We start from the raw sequence: 17,224 nt of genomic DNA, 5'->3' as shown, positions 1-17,224 counted from the left end.
TGTTCACGCCCCCAAATTCGCCATATCATTTCATTCAGAATGGAACTGGTACATTATAAACTCAGTAGCCTTATTAAGCGACCGATACATGGCACCTCAACACCTATTTACATCCACATTACATTACAGCGTATCATCGTGTAAATGCTTTAAGGGCTCACCTAATCACCAAAATAGCACCGCCGTTTTAGTATTTACATCCACAATACATTACAGCGTATCGTCCTGTAAATGCTTTGCAGGGTCACCTGATGCCCAAAATAGGGTTTATAGTATGCACGGCGCAAACATAGTGTTGCCTTTACTGTAACTCTTCAGAGTAGTGCATTTGGCCATCTCCCACGACAGGCTCAGGTTAAGTGTTCTTCGTGTCAAACTTTTGCACAGTACCGAGTGATTTTAACTTTTCTTCTTGTTTCCGTTTCTCTACTTCATCAACAGAAGTGCATCTCGGTGACGCCCTAGGAGGGTCAATGCGGTTGCAGCTATGTGATGAGCAGTTAGGCCAGCCAAGTCGAGTTGCTCAGCGAGTGAAGCGTGTTCGATATACCTGTCTGGTAGCACAATGGGTCGCCACTGCAAGTTACAAAGAAAAGTACACCTTGAGATTAGCATATGGAAACAACTAATTGACCAAACACTAACCTTGAAGTTCTACTAATTAGCACATCAAGAGGACTGGAGCTGGAGGCTCCATGGCAAGAACACAGACCAAGTTTTGATCTAGGTAGAGTAGTTACAAACAGCAAAGCAAAGCGGAGAAGATACCTTTATTCGGCCATCAAGTAGACCATCGAGTGAAATAAACTGAGAGACATGCGATCCAAAGCCGCCAACTGTTCCTTCTTCCACTGTGATAAGAAAACTATGCTGCTGACATAGCGTTCTGATTAGATCAATGTCAAGTGGCTTGCAAAATCTTGCATTTGCAACTGTCGCCTGAATGCCAAAGTTTGATAAAAGAGATCGAGCAATCAAGCATCGCTGGACCACCTCACCATAGCCAAGAAAAGCTATCTCTTTTCCCTCAACAAGAATCTCTCCTTTACCAATCTGAAAAAGGGCACGGAGACCATTATAACATACACTTTCAAAATATTTTTGTTCATGATGAATATTCATTGAGCTTAGATAAATGAAAAGTCATGTACTTTGCCGAAATAAGCAATCTTTTGTTTTTCAAAGCAACGAATTGCTTTATATTTTGTAATGGTAAGAAATACATAGAAATTGTATGCTGTTTGTAACAGTTATCCTTCCTGGCAATAAATTACGGCAGATGTGCTTGAAATATGAGAGCTGTACTATTTACAAGTTATGACGACATGGCAAAATAAATTGAAAGGAACCTACCTGAAGTGGATTCCCATACGTTAAAGTGCCGCTAGTCCCAACAATGGCGCCCCTAGGATACCGGAAGCAAATAGGTCTGTCCTCAACCATTGCAGCTGTTGCCACCATGTCAATAAGTTCATCCTCGTTAGATGGTGACATGACAATCATGTTTGGCAAGCAGGACATGAATGTTATATCAAATGGTCCTGAATTAGTTGGGCCCTCAGACCCCACCAGACCAGCATTTGTGATAGCAAATCGAACCGGTATCTTTTGCATGTCCACATCTTCAACTATCTGCCATAGATGCGGGATTTATAAAATGTAATGTAACAACAGTAGAGCAGCCTTGCAGATTTACTGAACTAAGCAGAGCTTATGCCCATACTAATTTAGCAGCAGTATGTGCTGTCACCTGATCATATGCTCGCTGAAGAAATGTGGATGGAATTATGCAGAAAGGCTTTAAACCTCCACAGGCCAAACCAGCAGAAAAGGTAACAGCGTGTTGCTCAGCGATGCCAAGGTCAAAAAATCTGTCTGGGAAGCTGGACTGGAATAAGCGGAGTGATCGATCCATTCCCATGCCACCATGAACTACCACAATGCGCTTGTCATTCTCTGCTTCTGCTGTTAATGCTTCTACAAAGCAGTCATTATACGTCCTAGAAAGCCCAGTTTCTAAAAATTTAAGAAGATCATGACTTGAGTTTGGAGGCCCTGTTATCAGTAAAAAGAAAGTTAATCCATAAAATATTCCTCCAATTCATATAGCTCGTATATGCAAGGAACATACATTTTGTAATGAATCTCAAAGGACGATAATATCACAATTGCAAAAGGATCAGTACATAGCACCAGTAGACTCCTAGTATACTAATTAGAATGTAGAAACTTAAACAAATATGTAAAATTTGAGGCTGAAATTAAATGCTAATCATGACTTGCATACATGTGATTTTTAAGAAACTTTTTTGGCATGAGTAATGACATTTCCTTGTCTTCCCATCTTTCTTCCGTCCATACATGAGGAACCCCAGTGCAGTAGTAACAGAGCAAGAGAGTTATAAAAGAAAAACACTAAGCACGCCTCCTAGTTTAGCAAAAGAAAAGTAAAGTAGCACACATATTTTGATAGTGACCTGTATCACAAACCTTCGTCATTTGGAGTTATTTCACTCCTAATATTTCCACCAGTGTCAATTTCAGTCCCAGTAATTACATGTACAAGTACTGGACCAGTTGAATCTAGAGTTGCGACCTCCTTTAATACACAGATGAGATCATCAATGTTATGCCCATCAATAGGACCAATATAATATAATCCAAGTTCTTCAAAAAGAGTTGCTCCATGAGGACCTATCATACCACGAGCATACTCGTCAACTTTGGCAGCAAACTCATGCATTCCTTTGCCAAACCATTTAGCCAGTCCCTAGGAAAAAAGTTCAAATATCAAAAATAGGAACATTCATATAGCATAAGACTACACCATAAATCTCAAAGTAGCAAGGACAAAGTTGTTTTCCGACAAAAGAAATCAGAGCTATAAAATTACAGGCATCCTGAAAGGTCCAATGCTGTGTTCACAACACATTCCAAAAGTATATAAACATTTACCTTTGCAGCCTCCCTAAACCTCCTAAATCCTTTGCTGGATTGAATCTTGCTGACAGCACTAGAAAAGGCATTGACTGACATCTTTGGCCGGCCATCAGCTTTAGGAAGCAAGGAGTGACAGCTATCATTTAGAATAACTACCATGTTGGAATCGAGGAAACCAGCATGACCCATTGCCTCATACACCTGGCCAGCCATGGTTGTCCAATTACTTATAACTGTCACTATTCGATTTTTTCTCCCATTTATATCCCTTGCAACCGCCATCCCTGATAAGAAGTAACTCTCAAACTATAGAAAGGAAAAGAAACCTTAAAAGACAGTACAAAAGAAGTAAGACTTAGGAAATACTGAACAGGTCTTGTGTTTTATTAAGCTGTGTAAACAATTAATACTGTGAGGATTCCATGCAATTTCACACAAAAATAAAGAATAGGAACTGACAGCACTGAGCATAACAATTTATATCAGGCTTTATCCAAAAAAAAAATCTTAGTGCTGCATGCATAATTGGATTTGAAACTAAATCCAACTTTCTCGAATTTCTCATACAGACAGACCATCAATTGAAAGCATAGAAGTGAAAAAATACTAAGAAAATAACTCCTGAGCAACATGCCGATTCCACATGCATAGAATATGTGAATTACATACAAACAATTTGACATGCAAGACAGTGATGAACAAATAGAGGCAATACCAAGGCCAGCAGAAAGACTATTGCATCCATGTCCAGCACCAAAGGGATCATACTCGCTCTCAAATCTAGATGTGAAACCAGAAAGGCCGTTTTTTTGTTTAATAGTATGAAAGAGAGAGCGCCTTCCTGTGAGAATCTTGTGTGCATACGCCTGTTGAAAAAGGAAAATATTGAGCGAAAAGAAGAAGATAGAAGATGAGAAACTTGAGCAAAAATGATATCTGGTAGTTGGAAACATTAACACAGGGATGTCTTACATGCTGACCAGCATCCCACAGTATCTTATCCATTGGGGCATTGAACACATAATGTATAGCAATTGTCAGCTCCACAACTGAGCGACCAGGACCACATGGCTGGCATTTTGTGGACATTATGAAAGATATTTCAGAACGAACTTCATCAGCTAACTGCTTGAGCTCCTGTTTTTATTAGGTATGCAAATGTCAAAATTTTCTCAAATCATAGATATTATGAGAAAGGAAGCCCAAAAGAGGTATGACTCTGTCTGACGACCTTACTAGATAGATTTTTCAAATGAATGGGCGCATCAATTGTGTCCAGGATCGGAGTGGGATCCTTTTCCCAGAAAAAATCATCAACATTTGGTAACGCGGCCACTCGCTGAGTCAAGCCCTGCACAAGAGTTGTACTATCAGATCACAAAACTCGGAATTTACTCCAGGTCTGTAACGGCATATGCAAATTTGGAACTACGCATCGACTCTGAAACTGAAAAGTCCCTGTGATTTACACACTGCAACGCTCGAAAGAGCATACCCTTGATGGCGAAGCAGACAGCGTTTGGCCGGGGGTCGAGTTTGTCGGATTGCACCTCGAATACCGCAGAGGATGGAAACGGTAGCTTGCGGAGTGAAGAACGGCAAACTCGTCATAAACTAGATTGCGAGCAAGCGGAGAACGCAGAAACGCCGTGTCCATGCTGGAGCCGGCCGTTAGCTGGTGCCCCGAATCCTGCAATTTGACAACCAATTTAAGAAGAAAGTAAAAAAGAAAACCTGAATTGGAGTAAGACAGCTGAATCCAAGCAGCTTCTCCCCCCTCCCAAAACCAACAACCTGCCAATTCGCTGAAACACAAACTGAAATGGCCGCGGCTACCTCAAATCCAGCTTCCCCTGCTCCTCAAACGGGCAGAAGACGCCGCCGCTGTCTCTCCTCGCGCGGGACCGGCGGCGATGCGGCCGGATGCGGCGGCTCCTGGCGCCTTCCGTGGGGGGCAGCAGGCCAGCAGCCCTAGCTCCGATTTGGGTGGATGCGGAGTGTCGCGCTGTACTGGCGACATGACAGAGAGGCTAATCCCAACGGAAATTTCTAATCTTTTTCGAGTCCTAGTTTAATTGGTCTTGTCTTGTAATGATTCCCTCCACGTCGGCTTCGTTAGTGCCGCGAACTGTAGCCAAATTGCGGCGCCTTTTGCTTACGCGGGGGCTAATCTGTGAAAACTGCGACGTGGAAATCTAAACGAGGGGCAATGTGCAAATAAATTGAATATGGACCACAATAAATAGTTGAGATCCAAAATAAGGGTCTTTTTGAAAAATACAGCACAGAACCCCAAACTTGCGCCTCCTTGAGTCGTCCTTCCTCCCGAGTCTCTCCAAGTTCCTGTTTTTCCATCTCGTGTGTGCTTTCATGGTGCTCGAGCATATATACCCAGCAGAATCCAAGTTCCTGTTTTTCCATCTCGTGTGTGATTTCCATTTGCCTATATGAGTGTGTGTCTATACTTCTTGATTGATACGAGTTGGTACGAAAAATCATTTCGATTTGTGGTTTGGAGCCATGGCACTTTCTCTAGGTGGCCATATTCCAGAACCAGTGCCCATAGTGCTCTTAAAATAGTTTTAGCTAAGTTTTCGTGACCTAATCATGCCAGTATTCTGTTGTAGTGGAATGGAACCATGTTCTTGATTGTTTGTTTACGGGTTGAGGAATCCTAGTAATTTTGGAATGTAGGGGATCTTTTAATCCTACTAGTAATTTTGGAATTTAGGGGATCTTTTGCATGTGTCAAACACTGCAAGCGTGATTTTTAGTCAGAAAGAAGTTAAATTTGGGAATTGGAATTGAATGCTGTAGCAATCCAAAATTTGCAGACCTTGAAAGCCGTGTAGTTCATGTTCATCGGATATTGGTACAGTGGTTTATAGATGTCCAAACGTTCCGCACGGCACTAAACGGCACGGGCACGGACGGCACTGCACGGCACGGGCACGGGCCAGGCATGACACTATAGGCATTTAACCGTGCCGTGCCAGTCCGGCGGCACGTGCAGCATGCCGTGATAGTGCCGGCCTAAGCACTACAAGTAAAAATAGACTCAAACATCCCAAAATAGAAAGAACACTTCAAATTTTTTATTCAAACATAATTTTTGCACAATAGAATGACAGATAGAACAGATACAACACATCAGCACAAGTAAAAAGAAACAACACATAAATTTTCCAAGTTTGAGCTAGTGTAGAGTGGCCAAAGAGCTCTTCCTACCCTGCAAGCAAGTCCTCTTCGTCACCCCCTCCCCCCCCCCCCCCCCACAACCTCATTTGAATCTCCTCGTTGATGGAGTGCCCGACGTTGTCCTCGTCCTCCATTGCTGGCCTCCGGTTCCTCACGGACCTGAGAAATAGAGGAAAGAGATCGGATCAGTAAGATAGAAAGAAAAGAAACAAGAAAATAAGAAAACAAGTAGCACTGGCGAGGTAGACAATGACGCTTACCTTGAGATCTGGAGCACCAGATTCGCCGCGCGAGGTAGATGATGATGCACCAGGCTACGGTTAGGGTTAGGGTTTGGGATGGATTCGAGGAGGCCAGAGATGGGAGAGGTGGATGAGACTAGAAGAGGAAGAAGTTGTGCGGTAGTGCCCTGCCGGGGTGCAGGCCGACAGCGGTGGCGCGGCGCAGGTTCGGTGGCCGGACCGTGGAGCCGATCTAGATCGGTTACCCGAGGAAGAGGAGTAGAGGAGACAGGGGCAGTCGAGGAGGAGAGGCGCCAGGGCGAGGGTGGAGCACAGGACGAAGACCATCGGCAGCTGGCGGTGGAGATCCGACGACTAGAGTCTGTAGAGGCGAGAGGTAGGGAGGCGACGGGCTGGGGTGTATGGGGGAGGCGGAGGGGCGAGTGGGCGAGACGCGAGTGGCGGCCAGGCGGGGGAGAGGAGTGGGTTAGGGTTTGGGTTTGGGAGGGAGCCGGCGACGGGCGCGGCTTATATAAGCCGGCTCCCTGAGGTGGGGCCATTAGCAAGCCGGGACCGTGCTAGGCCCGTGCCGACCTATTAGCCGTATCGTGTCTGGGCCGGTGTTTTGGCCCATGCACAATACGGTGGCCGTGCCGGGCTGGCACGAGCATGATATGTGCCGTGTCGGGCCGTGTTTTTAGTGCCGTGTCTCGTGCGGCCCATTTGATACAGCCCGTTTGGCTATCTATACAATGGTTAACCTATTAAGTTACATGCACTTTTAGTTTTACTTAAAGGAGATCACCAGTACATTTTCAGTGGGGCTATTTGATTCTCTATGTTTGATACAGCAGTACAAGACTGTAGGCATGGAAAACTACAGAACTTGTAGCAGCTTTGCAAGCTGTGCTCCTACTGTCAATTCAGTAAAAAAGTTCAACCTGGAAATTCATAATCAATGGGAGCCCAGAAAGAAAACATCAAGAGCGTTGGATATTGAGCACACATTCTCGAAGGATTTGGTACGTGTAAACTGTAATTGAGATCATCAAGCTGACAAAGCATCCATACTTGTTCCCGGTTGCTCTGTTTCCCCTGATCTTGACGTCTGATCGTCTATATTTCTTGTCCGACTTTGAACAAGTTGATGAATGCTATGTTCTCGCATCCATCATAATTCATAAAGGTGAGGCTCATTGTTCAAGCCTAGGAGCCTTCCCCCATATTCTGAAACGATTCCTTTGTAAGTTGAAACCATGGACGACTATGCAGCAAAGCCGCTTTCGAGTCTTGAAAGCAGATATAAAGTGTGGGCTTGCAGCCATGACGCTTTGTGCAAACAAACGGTTGCTCTGTAGACTGTAGTTCAGTGCAGGCTACCATACCATTGTCAGCAACTCAGCATGGTCTAAAATTGTTGTTGATCTACCTTTGTGCTGGTGTACAATGACCCCAATCGAGGTTTTCTCTTGCCATGAAGGTTGTTGCACCAACTGCAAAAGTAGTACACCAAAAAAGTTCATCTTTTGATTTCTGGCAAACTAGTTGCATAGTCCATGCTGACTAGCGTGGCAGGTTAACCTGCTGAACCTGTTACAACACGTAGGCAAGATCCGGTGCACCAGACGCTGCTAATGATAATTCAGACCCCAAAAAAAATGGCACTGTGATAGTCGAACATATTCCTCTGAACCTGAATTCGCCGATGATGACTGTACTTTAAACAAATGAAGAAGAAGATTAAAATTCCATCAGAACGCATAGCAGCAGTACAGATAAACTAACGCGGACTAAACGCAGTGAGTTCAGAATCGGATGCTGACAGTATGATGCGGCAGTTCAAACCATTGGTTACAGCACTAGTAGAACCTTGTTCAGAACACACAAATGTTCATACTGACAGAATAACTACAACATGCTTTATTATGTTCTTCACAACCAGACTAAGCAAGCAGGCTACTGAATTTTCAGGTAAGAGAGACAGAGGCGATCTCCATCTCCATCCGGCCTTCTGGAGCTGCAGGCGGCGGCCTAGTTGCAGCAGCAGCAGAGGCAGTCGAGGCAGCACTCGCAGGTCTCGTAGCAGCAGAAGCAGCACAGCGCCGTGAAGATGCTGCGAGGCGGTTGAGCAGGCACATGAGAGGAAGCAGAGTTAGTTCAGCACAAAGAAACCTTCAGAAGATGGGAACAAAAAAAAAATGAACCCTGCCTTCTGGCAGAGAACAATGTTAGCAAGCAACAATTTCACGTGCAAATAAACAACGTCAACCGAGAACTTGAATAATAGTAGATGTAAGGGCATGCTGGATGGTGAAAATTTTGATCATTTTCTTTTGCTGCTAGTATGTTGACTTCGGGAGGTGTGCGATTGGTTTGGTTGTCCTCAGATCTGCAAGCGCAACTGCTCAAGTTCTTGAAGAAACTGAAGTATGCAGAGCAGACTGTCATCAAGAGAAAACTGAAGTAGTTTTAATTCTATGGGTCGGGGGAAAACACAGACGACCGAATAATTCATGATCATGGAGCAACCGTTCAGAAAGGCTGCTCTCTTGAAGCTGCAGGTATTTGCAGTATATTTCTAGGAAACTGAACCCCAATAAAGCACTAGAAAATAAAGTGGGCAAATAGAGTGTGAAAGATCTGCCAGCTGAAGTTTCAGGCCGTGTAACTGAAACTGAACTGAATATCTGAAACTGAATCTGAGTTACCATGCGTAGAGGCAGCCCTTCTCCTCATGGCGCCTCTGCACATGGTCGAAGTAGGACATCTCCTGCGCGGACGGAGCGTCGTACATCTTGCCTGCCTTGGTGGCGATAAACTACTCAGCTGATGAACAAGGGTAAGTAGGGCAGGGGAGGGGCAGCAACTGGGCAAGGGCTTCCTTCGACTCTATCCTAATCTTCTCCTCTCTTGGAAGGAAGGAGTGGTGGAGAGGACACCATTTATAGACCGGGGAAGAACCGAAGACAGGGTGTGCTGTGCCGGCGGTTTGCCTTCTCTGTTCCCACCGGCGTCACACAAGCGCACGGGCGAAAGGGACAGTGTTTGACAGTAGGACTCCGTGTGCCCACCTGCCAGTGACTGTTTGCTGAATTCGTGTCATCTTTTTTCTACCACCGTTTGGACAGCATGAATTTCACGCAAAATGACTAGATTTCTGCTGGAATGCAGAGACGTCTTGGTGTGCCGTGTGCGTGTTCTAGTCTTTGTTTCCGGCGCCTTGTTATTTCACTCAGGATATTTTTCATAGAGACTTCTTGGAACAAGAGGCAGTCTTACGTGAGTGGTCAGGTCAGTTCTCAACTTCTGGTAGGCTGGAAAAAGGTGCAGAAAAAGGTAGAAGCCCGCCCATGGACCCGTATGGTCCCAGAGCACCAACGCCAACTAGCCATCGATGCGCGTCACAGTTCCAACTTGCCTCTCCATTTAGGAAGCTGGGGTCATGCTCGCTGTCTACTGGCATGTTGCTTACTTGGTAGCACCAACCATGATTTGCAGAAAGATATCTATCTGGTGGCTCTGAACATGAAAAGGTACTGAATCCGAACCCAAAAAAGATAGAAATAGAGTGGCGTATATGCAGATGCAGACTTTACTGAACTCAAACTTTGATGAACTTTTTGGTCAACTACGGTGTTCGGAACCCCTGCAGTTCCCTAGCTCTGAAACACCGGTAACCAAACGGAACAGGCACTAGTACGACTGAACAATCGGAGGAGGAGATCAAAGAAATTAGATCATCTCACTCACCAGCCGTAGAGGCAGCCCTTCTCCTGGTGGCGCTTCTGGCAGTGGTCGTAGTAGGACATGTCCTGCGGCGGCGGCGCGTTGTACATCCTCGCGCCCTTCTTCTTCTCCTCCTCCTCCTCTCTGCTGCTAGTACTGCTGCTATTTCGGCTCTCCTCTACCTTGTGCAGAGCAATGGATGCAGAGGGGCTCGTATTTGTAGACCAAACGCAGGAGAGGCCACCACTTGTCAATGCCAGGGTGTGTCACCTTGGAAGCACCCTTGCATCTATCATGTGCAGACAAGAAACTGAACGGAGGTGGGTTTTTTTATGAGTATCTCTATATCTGCATGCATCCATGACTTAGTTTCCTTCGCATCGAAGAGTTGTACGCCATGGTTATTCATTTATTCAATGATAAATCCTTTCGATATACATATAGACTAATCTGGCAAAAGTTCAAAACAACACTCAAAGTCCGGCACAAATTGATGTTTTTTCTATAATGGCGCAAATGGGTGTAGTTTAAGTAAACCACCAAGTCAGCAAAGAAAGAGATGCCCTTGCATTTCTATATAGTCCAGGATTTAGGTTAAGTAAATCACCAAGTCAGCAAAGAAAGAGATGCCCTTGCATTTACATATATAGTCCAGGATTTAGTTTAATTAATTAACCAAGTCAGCAAAGAAAGAGATGCCCTTGCATTTACATATATAAAGTCCAGGATTTTCAGCTCACAGTTTCAGTTTTTCACCTAACCTAACCCTTTGTGCTCATCTCATGGTGCCATTTGCTCGGTCCCCTGTTAAACACCATGGGGCCCTTTTGAAGTTGTGAAGGTTAAGTGGGTTTCGGTATCATTGTATCCTCGGTGAGCTTCCTTTGTGCTGAAGATACGCATGATCAGGGCTGCATTTGTCGTATGCACTCCAGAGGTTTCCAGTTCACATTTTGTTTTCACCTAACCTTGTATCCTCATCAACTCATGGTGTCACTGCTGGGTCTGTCCTTGTCAAGATCATGCGACGCTTTGTGAAGGTTAAGACATTAAGTGGATTCTATACCAGGGTATCTTGGGTGAGGACATGAGGGGTTTCAGTGGGCTGCTGAAGATACGCCTGCACTAGGTGAAGATGTCCTGGGCAGGCCATCTATCAGATGCATCAGATTGAACTGTGTGTCTATCATGCAACTTGCAAATGTGTACGTGTTAGGTTGGCAGTTGGCTTGCTCGGAATTGATGGCAGAAGGCCAGGATAAATGTCTCTGAATCCTTCCTCTTGTTTTTTTTTTATATGTGGAACCTTGGAGCTTTTCTTCTGATATTCTATTTGCTGCTCGTATGCAGACTTGACTGATAAAGATGATATCTGATATCTCCAAGAGATGTACGAGCGTTGCCATCATCATCTCCAAAGAAAAAAAAACGTTGTGGAACTCGCTGAAAGCTACACGAATTCGCAAAATATATAATCCGAGGATCTCTTCTGATATGCTCCAAACCTACTTGGTTAATATAATCCTTAGCGCCCAAGAGATGAGAGAAGACTAGCAGGCCTCTAAACTACTCGCACCTAGAGCCAGAATTATAGGCATCGTCCTGTCCTGGTCGCTGCAAGAATCCTACCCTCCGTTGCGTTCCGCTGTTGACCGTGACCAGCCGACGACGTTTTTGTATGTGTCCTCATCAGCCAGCATTGTCTGCATCGAGATGGACAGGTCATCACGAGGTCCATTTTTTATTTTTGACCAGCGCGGCAAGCATGGAAGCAGCGAAAGTAACTCCACGCCGGATTAACATGAGCCTAGCTGACGCATGCTAGTATGCCACCAGGAGCTAGGAGGATCAGTCAGCAGCCGAGGATGCTATTGCTGCTGCAACTGGATGCCCAGCGGACGCGGAGAGTAAGGCCATGTTTTGATTTTGATCGGCAGGTTAAACTTTAGTCTCGTCATATTAAAATGTTGCTAATTAAAAATAGAGTTGCTCCGATGGTTCCTTCCATAAAATTTGCACGCGCAGGTGACAATTAATTTAATTTTTCCCCGAGTGGATCTTATTTTGGCCCAGCCCTACCCACGCCCTAATGAGCCCCCACCCATGACTGATCCACTAGGAAGCAGCCGATCCGTTCTCCCCGTAGCGTTGAGTACAGGCACATCCGTATCTCATGGTCATCTTCAACCTCTATCTCTCTATCCCCAATTCGCCCAGCGACACGTTCCTCACCCTGCCTCACGTGCAGCCGGCCTGCCGGCACCTCTACCAATGCCGTGCCACCCGCCGCCGCCTCTTCTCCGGCCTCCCTTGCTTTGCCGACGTGACACCCAGCTGGAGGCCTGCGCCCACCGCTTGCGGCCACCACGGCGGCACGAGTTGTGTGTATCCAGGATATCAAGCATTACAGGGACATACTTCTTTCTTGAGTTGGTTCATTTGGTTTATGAATTCGCAGGATTTATTATTTCTTATAAAAAACGTCATTGCTTAAGAATTTATTATTCTGCACCCAATTGCATACATACATCAGGCTTCAGAAAAGAGGAAGCAAAGGACACCAATTGTACTGACTCACAATCCACACGAATGTGCAAAGGACAGTACACACGGGGCACAAGATCATAAGCAGAACAGAAAACTTCAGTTATCAAACTAATGAAACATGAGCTGATGCGCCATCACAACTCCAGTTAACAAAATCATGAATCATCTTGCTGATAAACCTATTCTTGTTTCACAGTCAATCCTTCTCACAGTTTCTGAACTGGCTCGATAATTCTTCAATCTGATCTCTAAGAGAATAATCAAGAAACATATAGTCAGATCAACCAGGGATTACTTCTCATATTTTTTTTATGGACTTATTTATTCCTAGTGAACTACAGCTAACCAAATTGATTTGCGCCAGAGAGTAATGATAACTGGATTGCGCTGCCGCTTTAGAACGCCATTGCCCCGAAGTGCTGCCGCATTGAACGAAAATGGATTGGGGATGAGGCGAGTGCCCCTGCAAAGGTCGCAGTCGGCGGTGCGGGGACAACCGGACAAGTAGCGGCCACCTTGTGGAGGTCGTCCTCCTCGCCGTCGACAGCTGCTCCGTGTGGCTGCGGATACCTGCTGCCGCCGCCGGCGGAGCCGTGGAAATCGGATCAGGGGTGGGGTGACGAGCAGGATGTTGCCGCCGTCCGTCCGTGCACCGGCGCAAGTTGTGGATGAGAGATGACGGTGCTGCCAAGGAGATTTGATCAAGGATGGATAGACGAGGATGAACCTACCGGCGACGGCGCTCGACGCATAAAGGAGAAATAGCGATCGAGCTGAGTTCGAAAAGGCAGGCAGAACTGAATCGATCTTCTGGGGTTCCAACGGCGTGTGGGCTGGGTAATGTGGATCGGGCATCGACCGGATTTGTTTAGGGGATGGGTAGGACCAATGCAAGCCCAACAGTACCCGCTTAGAAAACAATTAAATTAACTATTAGCTGCTTTAAGATACGTATTTTGTGGAAGGGATCACCGGTGCGAAACTCTTAGAATTATTAAACATTAACTAATGATAAAACTTGCATAATCTCTAAGCTAATTCACGAGATGAATTTATTACATATGATTCTACAGTAAACATATGCTTATTATGAATTAATTGGATTTAATAGATTCATCTAGCGAATTAGCCATAGACTTCCGCAATTAGTTTTATAATGAGCTCGTGTTTAATCTTTCTGGTTAGCATCGAAACATACGATGTGGTAGGATAAAACTTTTAGCCCTTAGAGTACCTCCAACATATTACTCATCCATCTCCGCAATACCAAAAATTTAATATTTTGGTAATTGAAGGTGTTCCAGCAGATTACCAATCCAATCCAATCCAATCCCCAATCCCCGATACCTAAAAGCTTTTGGTAATCACTAAAACACACCTCCTCCACCGTAAATCCTCTACCGTAAATGAAGAGAATTTATCTATTTACTCTATTCTTGGTGATTAGATTTTGGTATCTGCTGCAGCAACTATTATCAAAAGTTAAAAATAATTATTGATAATGGAGAGTGTATTTTGAATGTAAAATATAAATAATGTGTTGGAGATGCTGTTGCAATGCAAACGCCCCTGAGCCAGGCCGGCGATCGAGTACACGGGGAAACGTGCCCAGAGCAAACATCCAGTTCCATCCAGCTCGATGGCAGGGAAGCATTCGACGCTACTGAACGGGAAGCCGGCATCGATTGCAGAGACGTGCTGTAGTAGTAGTATCTTTCCTAGTGGCGGGTGCGGGCGAGCGGCTGCGGCTGCGGCTGCGGCTGCTCCGATCCGGGTCGGGACGTCGGGTGGGTTGTTGGGTCGCCGCCAGCCGCCCAGGCAGAATGGGGTAGCGCCGCGGCGGCGGCGGCCGAGGCGCCGGGTGGGCCGCGCGAATTGCGAGTCAGCAGGCAGGTGGGCCGTGTGGGCTGGAATTTCCCCCCGCCGCGCGCGCGAACGATGGTCTGGGCTGGGCTGGCCGTCTGTAAATACGAGAGGCGTCAACCTCTCTGGTCTCTGGGCCGGGCTCTTCAGTTCCAGGCTTCCAGGGACGCGCGACATCCTTGGCGGGCTGGCGGCGTCCTGCTCCTGCAGCCTGCTGCTCCGCCGAACGCAGATTCACAGGAGACGCGACGACGGCGACACCTGCCATGTCAGCTGTGCGGCTCCGGTGCGCACGACAAGATCCGGCCTCGGAACTCCCGACGGCCGAGCCGGCGAGCACGACGCATGCCCCCTCGGCCATCCCATACCATCGGCCCTGACACGATGCCCTGCGAGGAGCGCAACGTGCGTGCTCCGGCACCTGCTGCCCATGCCTGCCCGAACTCGGCACAGCACAGCATGCATCGTTGCTGCTGGTGCCAACTCCTGTCCCGTCTCGACCGTCGACGACAGCGACACTGAAGAGGCTTCGGGTTGATCGATCCATCGATGTTGGACTTTTGTACGTCCGGTTCCGACATTGGTGGCTGCTCCGCTCCAGCCTCCAGCAAATAAAGCTTCCGTTTCCGCTTCGTTTTTCTCGTTTCCTCCAGCTAGCCTACGTGCGGCAGCACGCACTTCCGAGTCCCATGGAAATTCCACGACTGTTTTTCTTTCTCTTTAGGAAATTATTAAATTATGCTGTGGGCGAGCTAGCTAGTAAAAGAGGAGTACTCGTACACAGCTGCTACATACCACGTGCAAAGCACGAAATTCTCTGACGAACCTCGATCGCCGCACAGTGAAAAGCGCGGGGTCCCGGAACCTACCGCTGATTATTGCAGTTACCTACCTTCTGTGTCGTAGGAAAGCAACAATTTCCGCTGAAATTTTAGTTGACGTTTCCGACAGCCGAATTAGATTTTAGCCATAGTTAGTACTCCTTGTTCTGTAATTTTTTACATGCCGCATATTTTAATACTTTTTCTAAATCAAATTTATTCAACTTTGACCAACACTATAAAAAATATAACAACATTTGTCGTACGAATATATGCGCTGTATAAATATATTCCATGGCAGATTCGGTGAAACAAATTTGGTATTGCAGATATTATATTTTTCTATAAATTTAATTAAAGTCGAACGAGTTTGATTTAAGATACTCCATAATCACGTCAATTTAGACCAAACCAAACACGGTTCCTACAAATTCTCGCCAGCCTTCCTACTTGGACCGACCACGGATGCTTTTTTCCTCGTACCGTATCCGGCCGGCCAGCCGATCTGAACATTATTGTAAGATAAGACGGTCCTCTCCCTAGTTCATGGAGATGGAAGTAGCTAGCGATCACCTCCTTTTCATAGCTAGCGACAGCCAGCGAGTAACGCAGCTGACAAGGCCACGGACACCATTCCGATTTTCAAACTCGACGGGCACCCACGGCCTCCAAGTTCAAACGGTTCATAATCCCATGGCCGGAACAGGTTTGACTTGTTGGGCTTTTGCTCGACCGTGGCAGCAGCAGAACGATACCATGCATGACCCCCCATGTTCGATTCAGAGAGAGAAAAAAACTTCAAGCCGCCCGTCCGTCCTGCGCGGCTCTTGAGTGTTCTTCGCCTAACCCGCGCTCGTTTTCTTCAAAAGCTGGGAAGAAAAATTAAATGATGAGCGAGATTTCCATGCGATTTTCGGCACATTCCGGTCGATGCGTGGGAGAAGGGGAAATCGGAAAGGGACGCAGCAGCTCGACCGGTCGAGCACTCCATCCGCTGTTTCCTCATCAAGGCTGGAAGGTGAGGTGATGGGGAGGGGAGGTACCCAGCACGGTTTGGTGCAGGTCGTTGGGCCCGAGCTGAAAGCCGGCCGGCCACCGGCCCCGGAGCCGTGCACGTGGCCACGGCCGGCCGGCCAGCCAGCCACGGCGTGCAGCCCATCCTGGCGAGCATCCATCCAACTCGTCCACTCGTCTCCCCCCCCCCCCCTGAACAAGGAAAAGAAAAGGAGCCACCAGTACCCTGCTTCGCGAAGCTACCACCGGTTCCCAAACTGCCCCTGGAACAGTCAGCATCGGCGGGCGGCGGAGATGCCCGGTGGCGCCGCGACCATCTGGCACCGGCTCGCGACGCGCGGGGTCGAGTCAAGTCAGCTGTCAGCAGCGCCGCCGCCGCCCGTCATCTCGGACGAGGGAGAACGCTAGCAGCGCCGGTTGAATTCGATGCAGATCCTCACTCCTCGCGCGCCGGCCGAATCGGATGAGATGACATGAGATTTGCATGCGCTCCGGCGTGTTTCTGCCGGGAGGCGTGCCGGTTGCGACGGGCCAACCATGTCCTCTCGTCCTTCCGACGTCAAACTTGACGCTACATGCAGCGTTTGCAACATAGGTTTTTGCTACGAACTTTTTCTAGGGCAAGCTAGCTGAGCAAATTTTGAATTGTGACAATGTGCTTTGAAATTACAATATGAATCCCTTTTCTCTAAAAAAGTTCACAATATGAATTATTCATTTTCAGCACTCATTAGGGGTATTTCTAGCAGTGACTCGAAACCTAACTCTTTTATTTACATTTTCTTTGAGGAGCTCATGGTTAGCGTTCTATTTTCTATTCTAAGAAGATATGCCCTTGAATTTTTTTGAAGAAATAGTTTATGAATCTTTAGTTTCGTAAAGATTTTACTACTT

General features: G+C 46.6%; 1 protein-coding gene and 1 long non-coding RNA gene across 4 annotated transcripts; both read right to left on the bottom strand.

Annotated features, from left to right (window-relative positions):
- Positions 1–2: 2 nt before the first annotated feature.
- On the bottom strand, positions 3–5,004 carry LOC112890064 (probable 1-deoxy-D-xylulose-5-phosphate synthase, chloroplastic). Of its 3 annotated transcripts, none has more exons than XM_025956905.1 (11): positions 4,777–5,004; positions 4,436–4,630; positions 4,172–4,291; positions 3,913–4,077; positions 3,656–3,806; positions 2,956–3,224; positions 2,491–2,770; positions 1,751–2,055; positions 1,354–1,632; positions 769–1,053; positions 3–576 (listed from the first exon to the last, which is right to left on the bottom strand). In XM_025956905.1, the coding sequence occupies exons 2-11, from the start codon at positions 4,595–4,597 to the stop codon at positions 427–429; spliced, it is 2,166 nt and encodes a 721-aa protein (XP_025812690.1). In that variant the 5' UTR covers positions 4,598–4,630; positions 4,777–5,004; the 3' UTR covers positions 3–426. The 3 variants fall into 3 exon arrangements, with proteins under 3 accessions (XP_025812690.1, XP_025812691.1, XP_025812692.1); XM_025956906.1 differs by lacking the exon at positions 4,777–5,004 and adding an exon at positions 4,735–4,753; XM_025956907.1 differs by lacking the exons at positions 4,436–4,630; positions 4,777–5,004 and having other exon boundaries at positions 4,177–4,291.
- A 3,136-nt stretch (positions 5,005–8,140) lies between these two features.
- Positions 8,141–9,290, bottom strand: LOC112890268. The gene is made up of 2 exons (XR_003228294.1): positions 9,068–9,290; positions 8,141–8,472 (listed from the first exon to the last, which is right to left on the bottom strand). It is a non-coding gene; the product is annotated as an uncharacterized LOC112890268 (long non-coding RNA).
- Between the last annotated feature and the right edge of the window lie 7,934 nt (positions 9,291–17,224).

The sequence above is a fragment of the Panicum hallii genome, chromosome 4 (genome assembly GCF_002211085.1).
Source record: "Panicum hallii strain FIL2 chromosome 4, PHallii_v3.1, whole genome shotgun sequence".
In the NCBI taxonomy this organism is placed as follows: Eukaryota; Viridiplantae; Streptophyta; class Magnoliopsida; order Poales; family Poaceae; genus Panicum; species Panicum hallii.
Note: the sequence above shows the minus strand (reverse complement) of the source record. Positions and strands in the feature narration are given on the sequence as shown.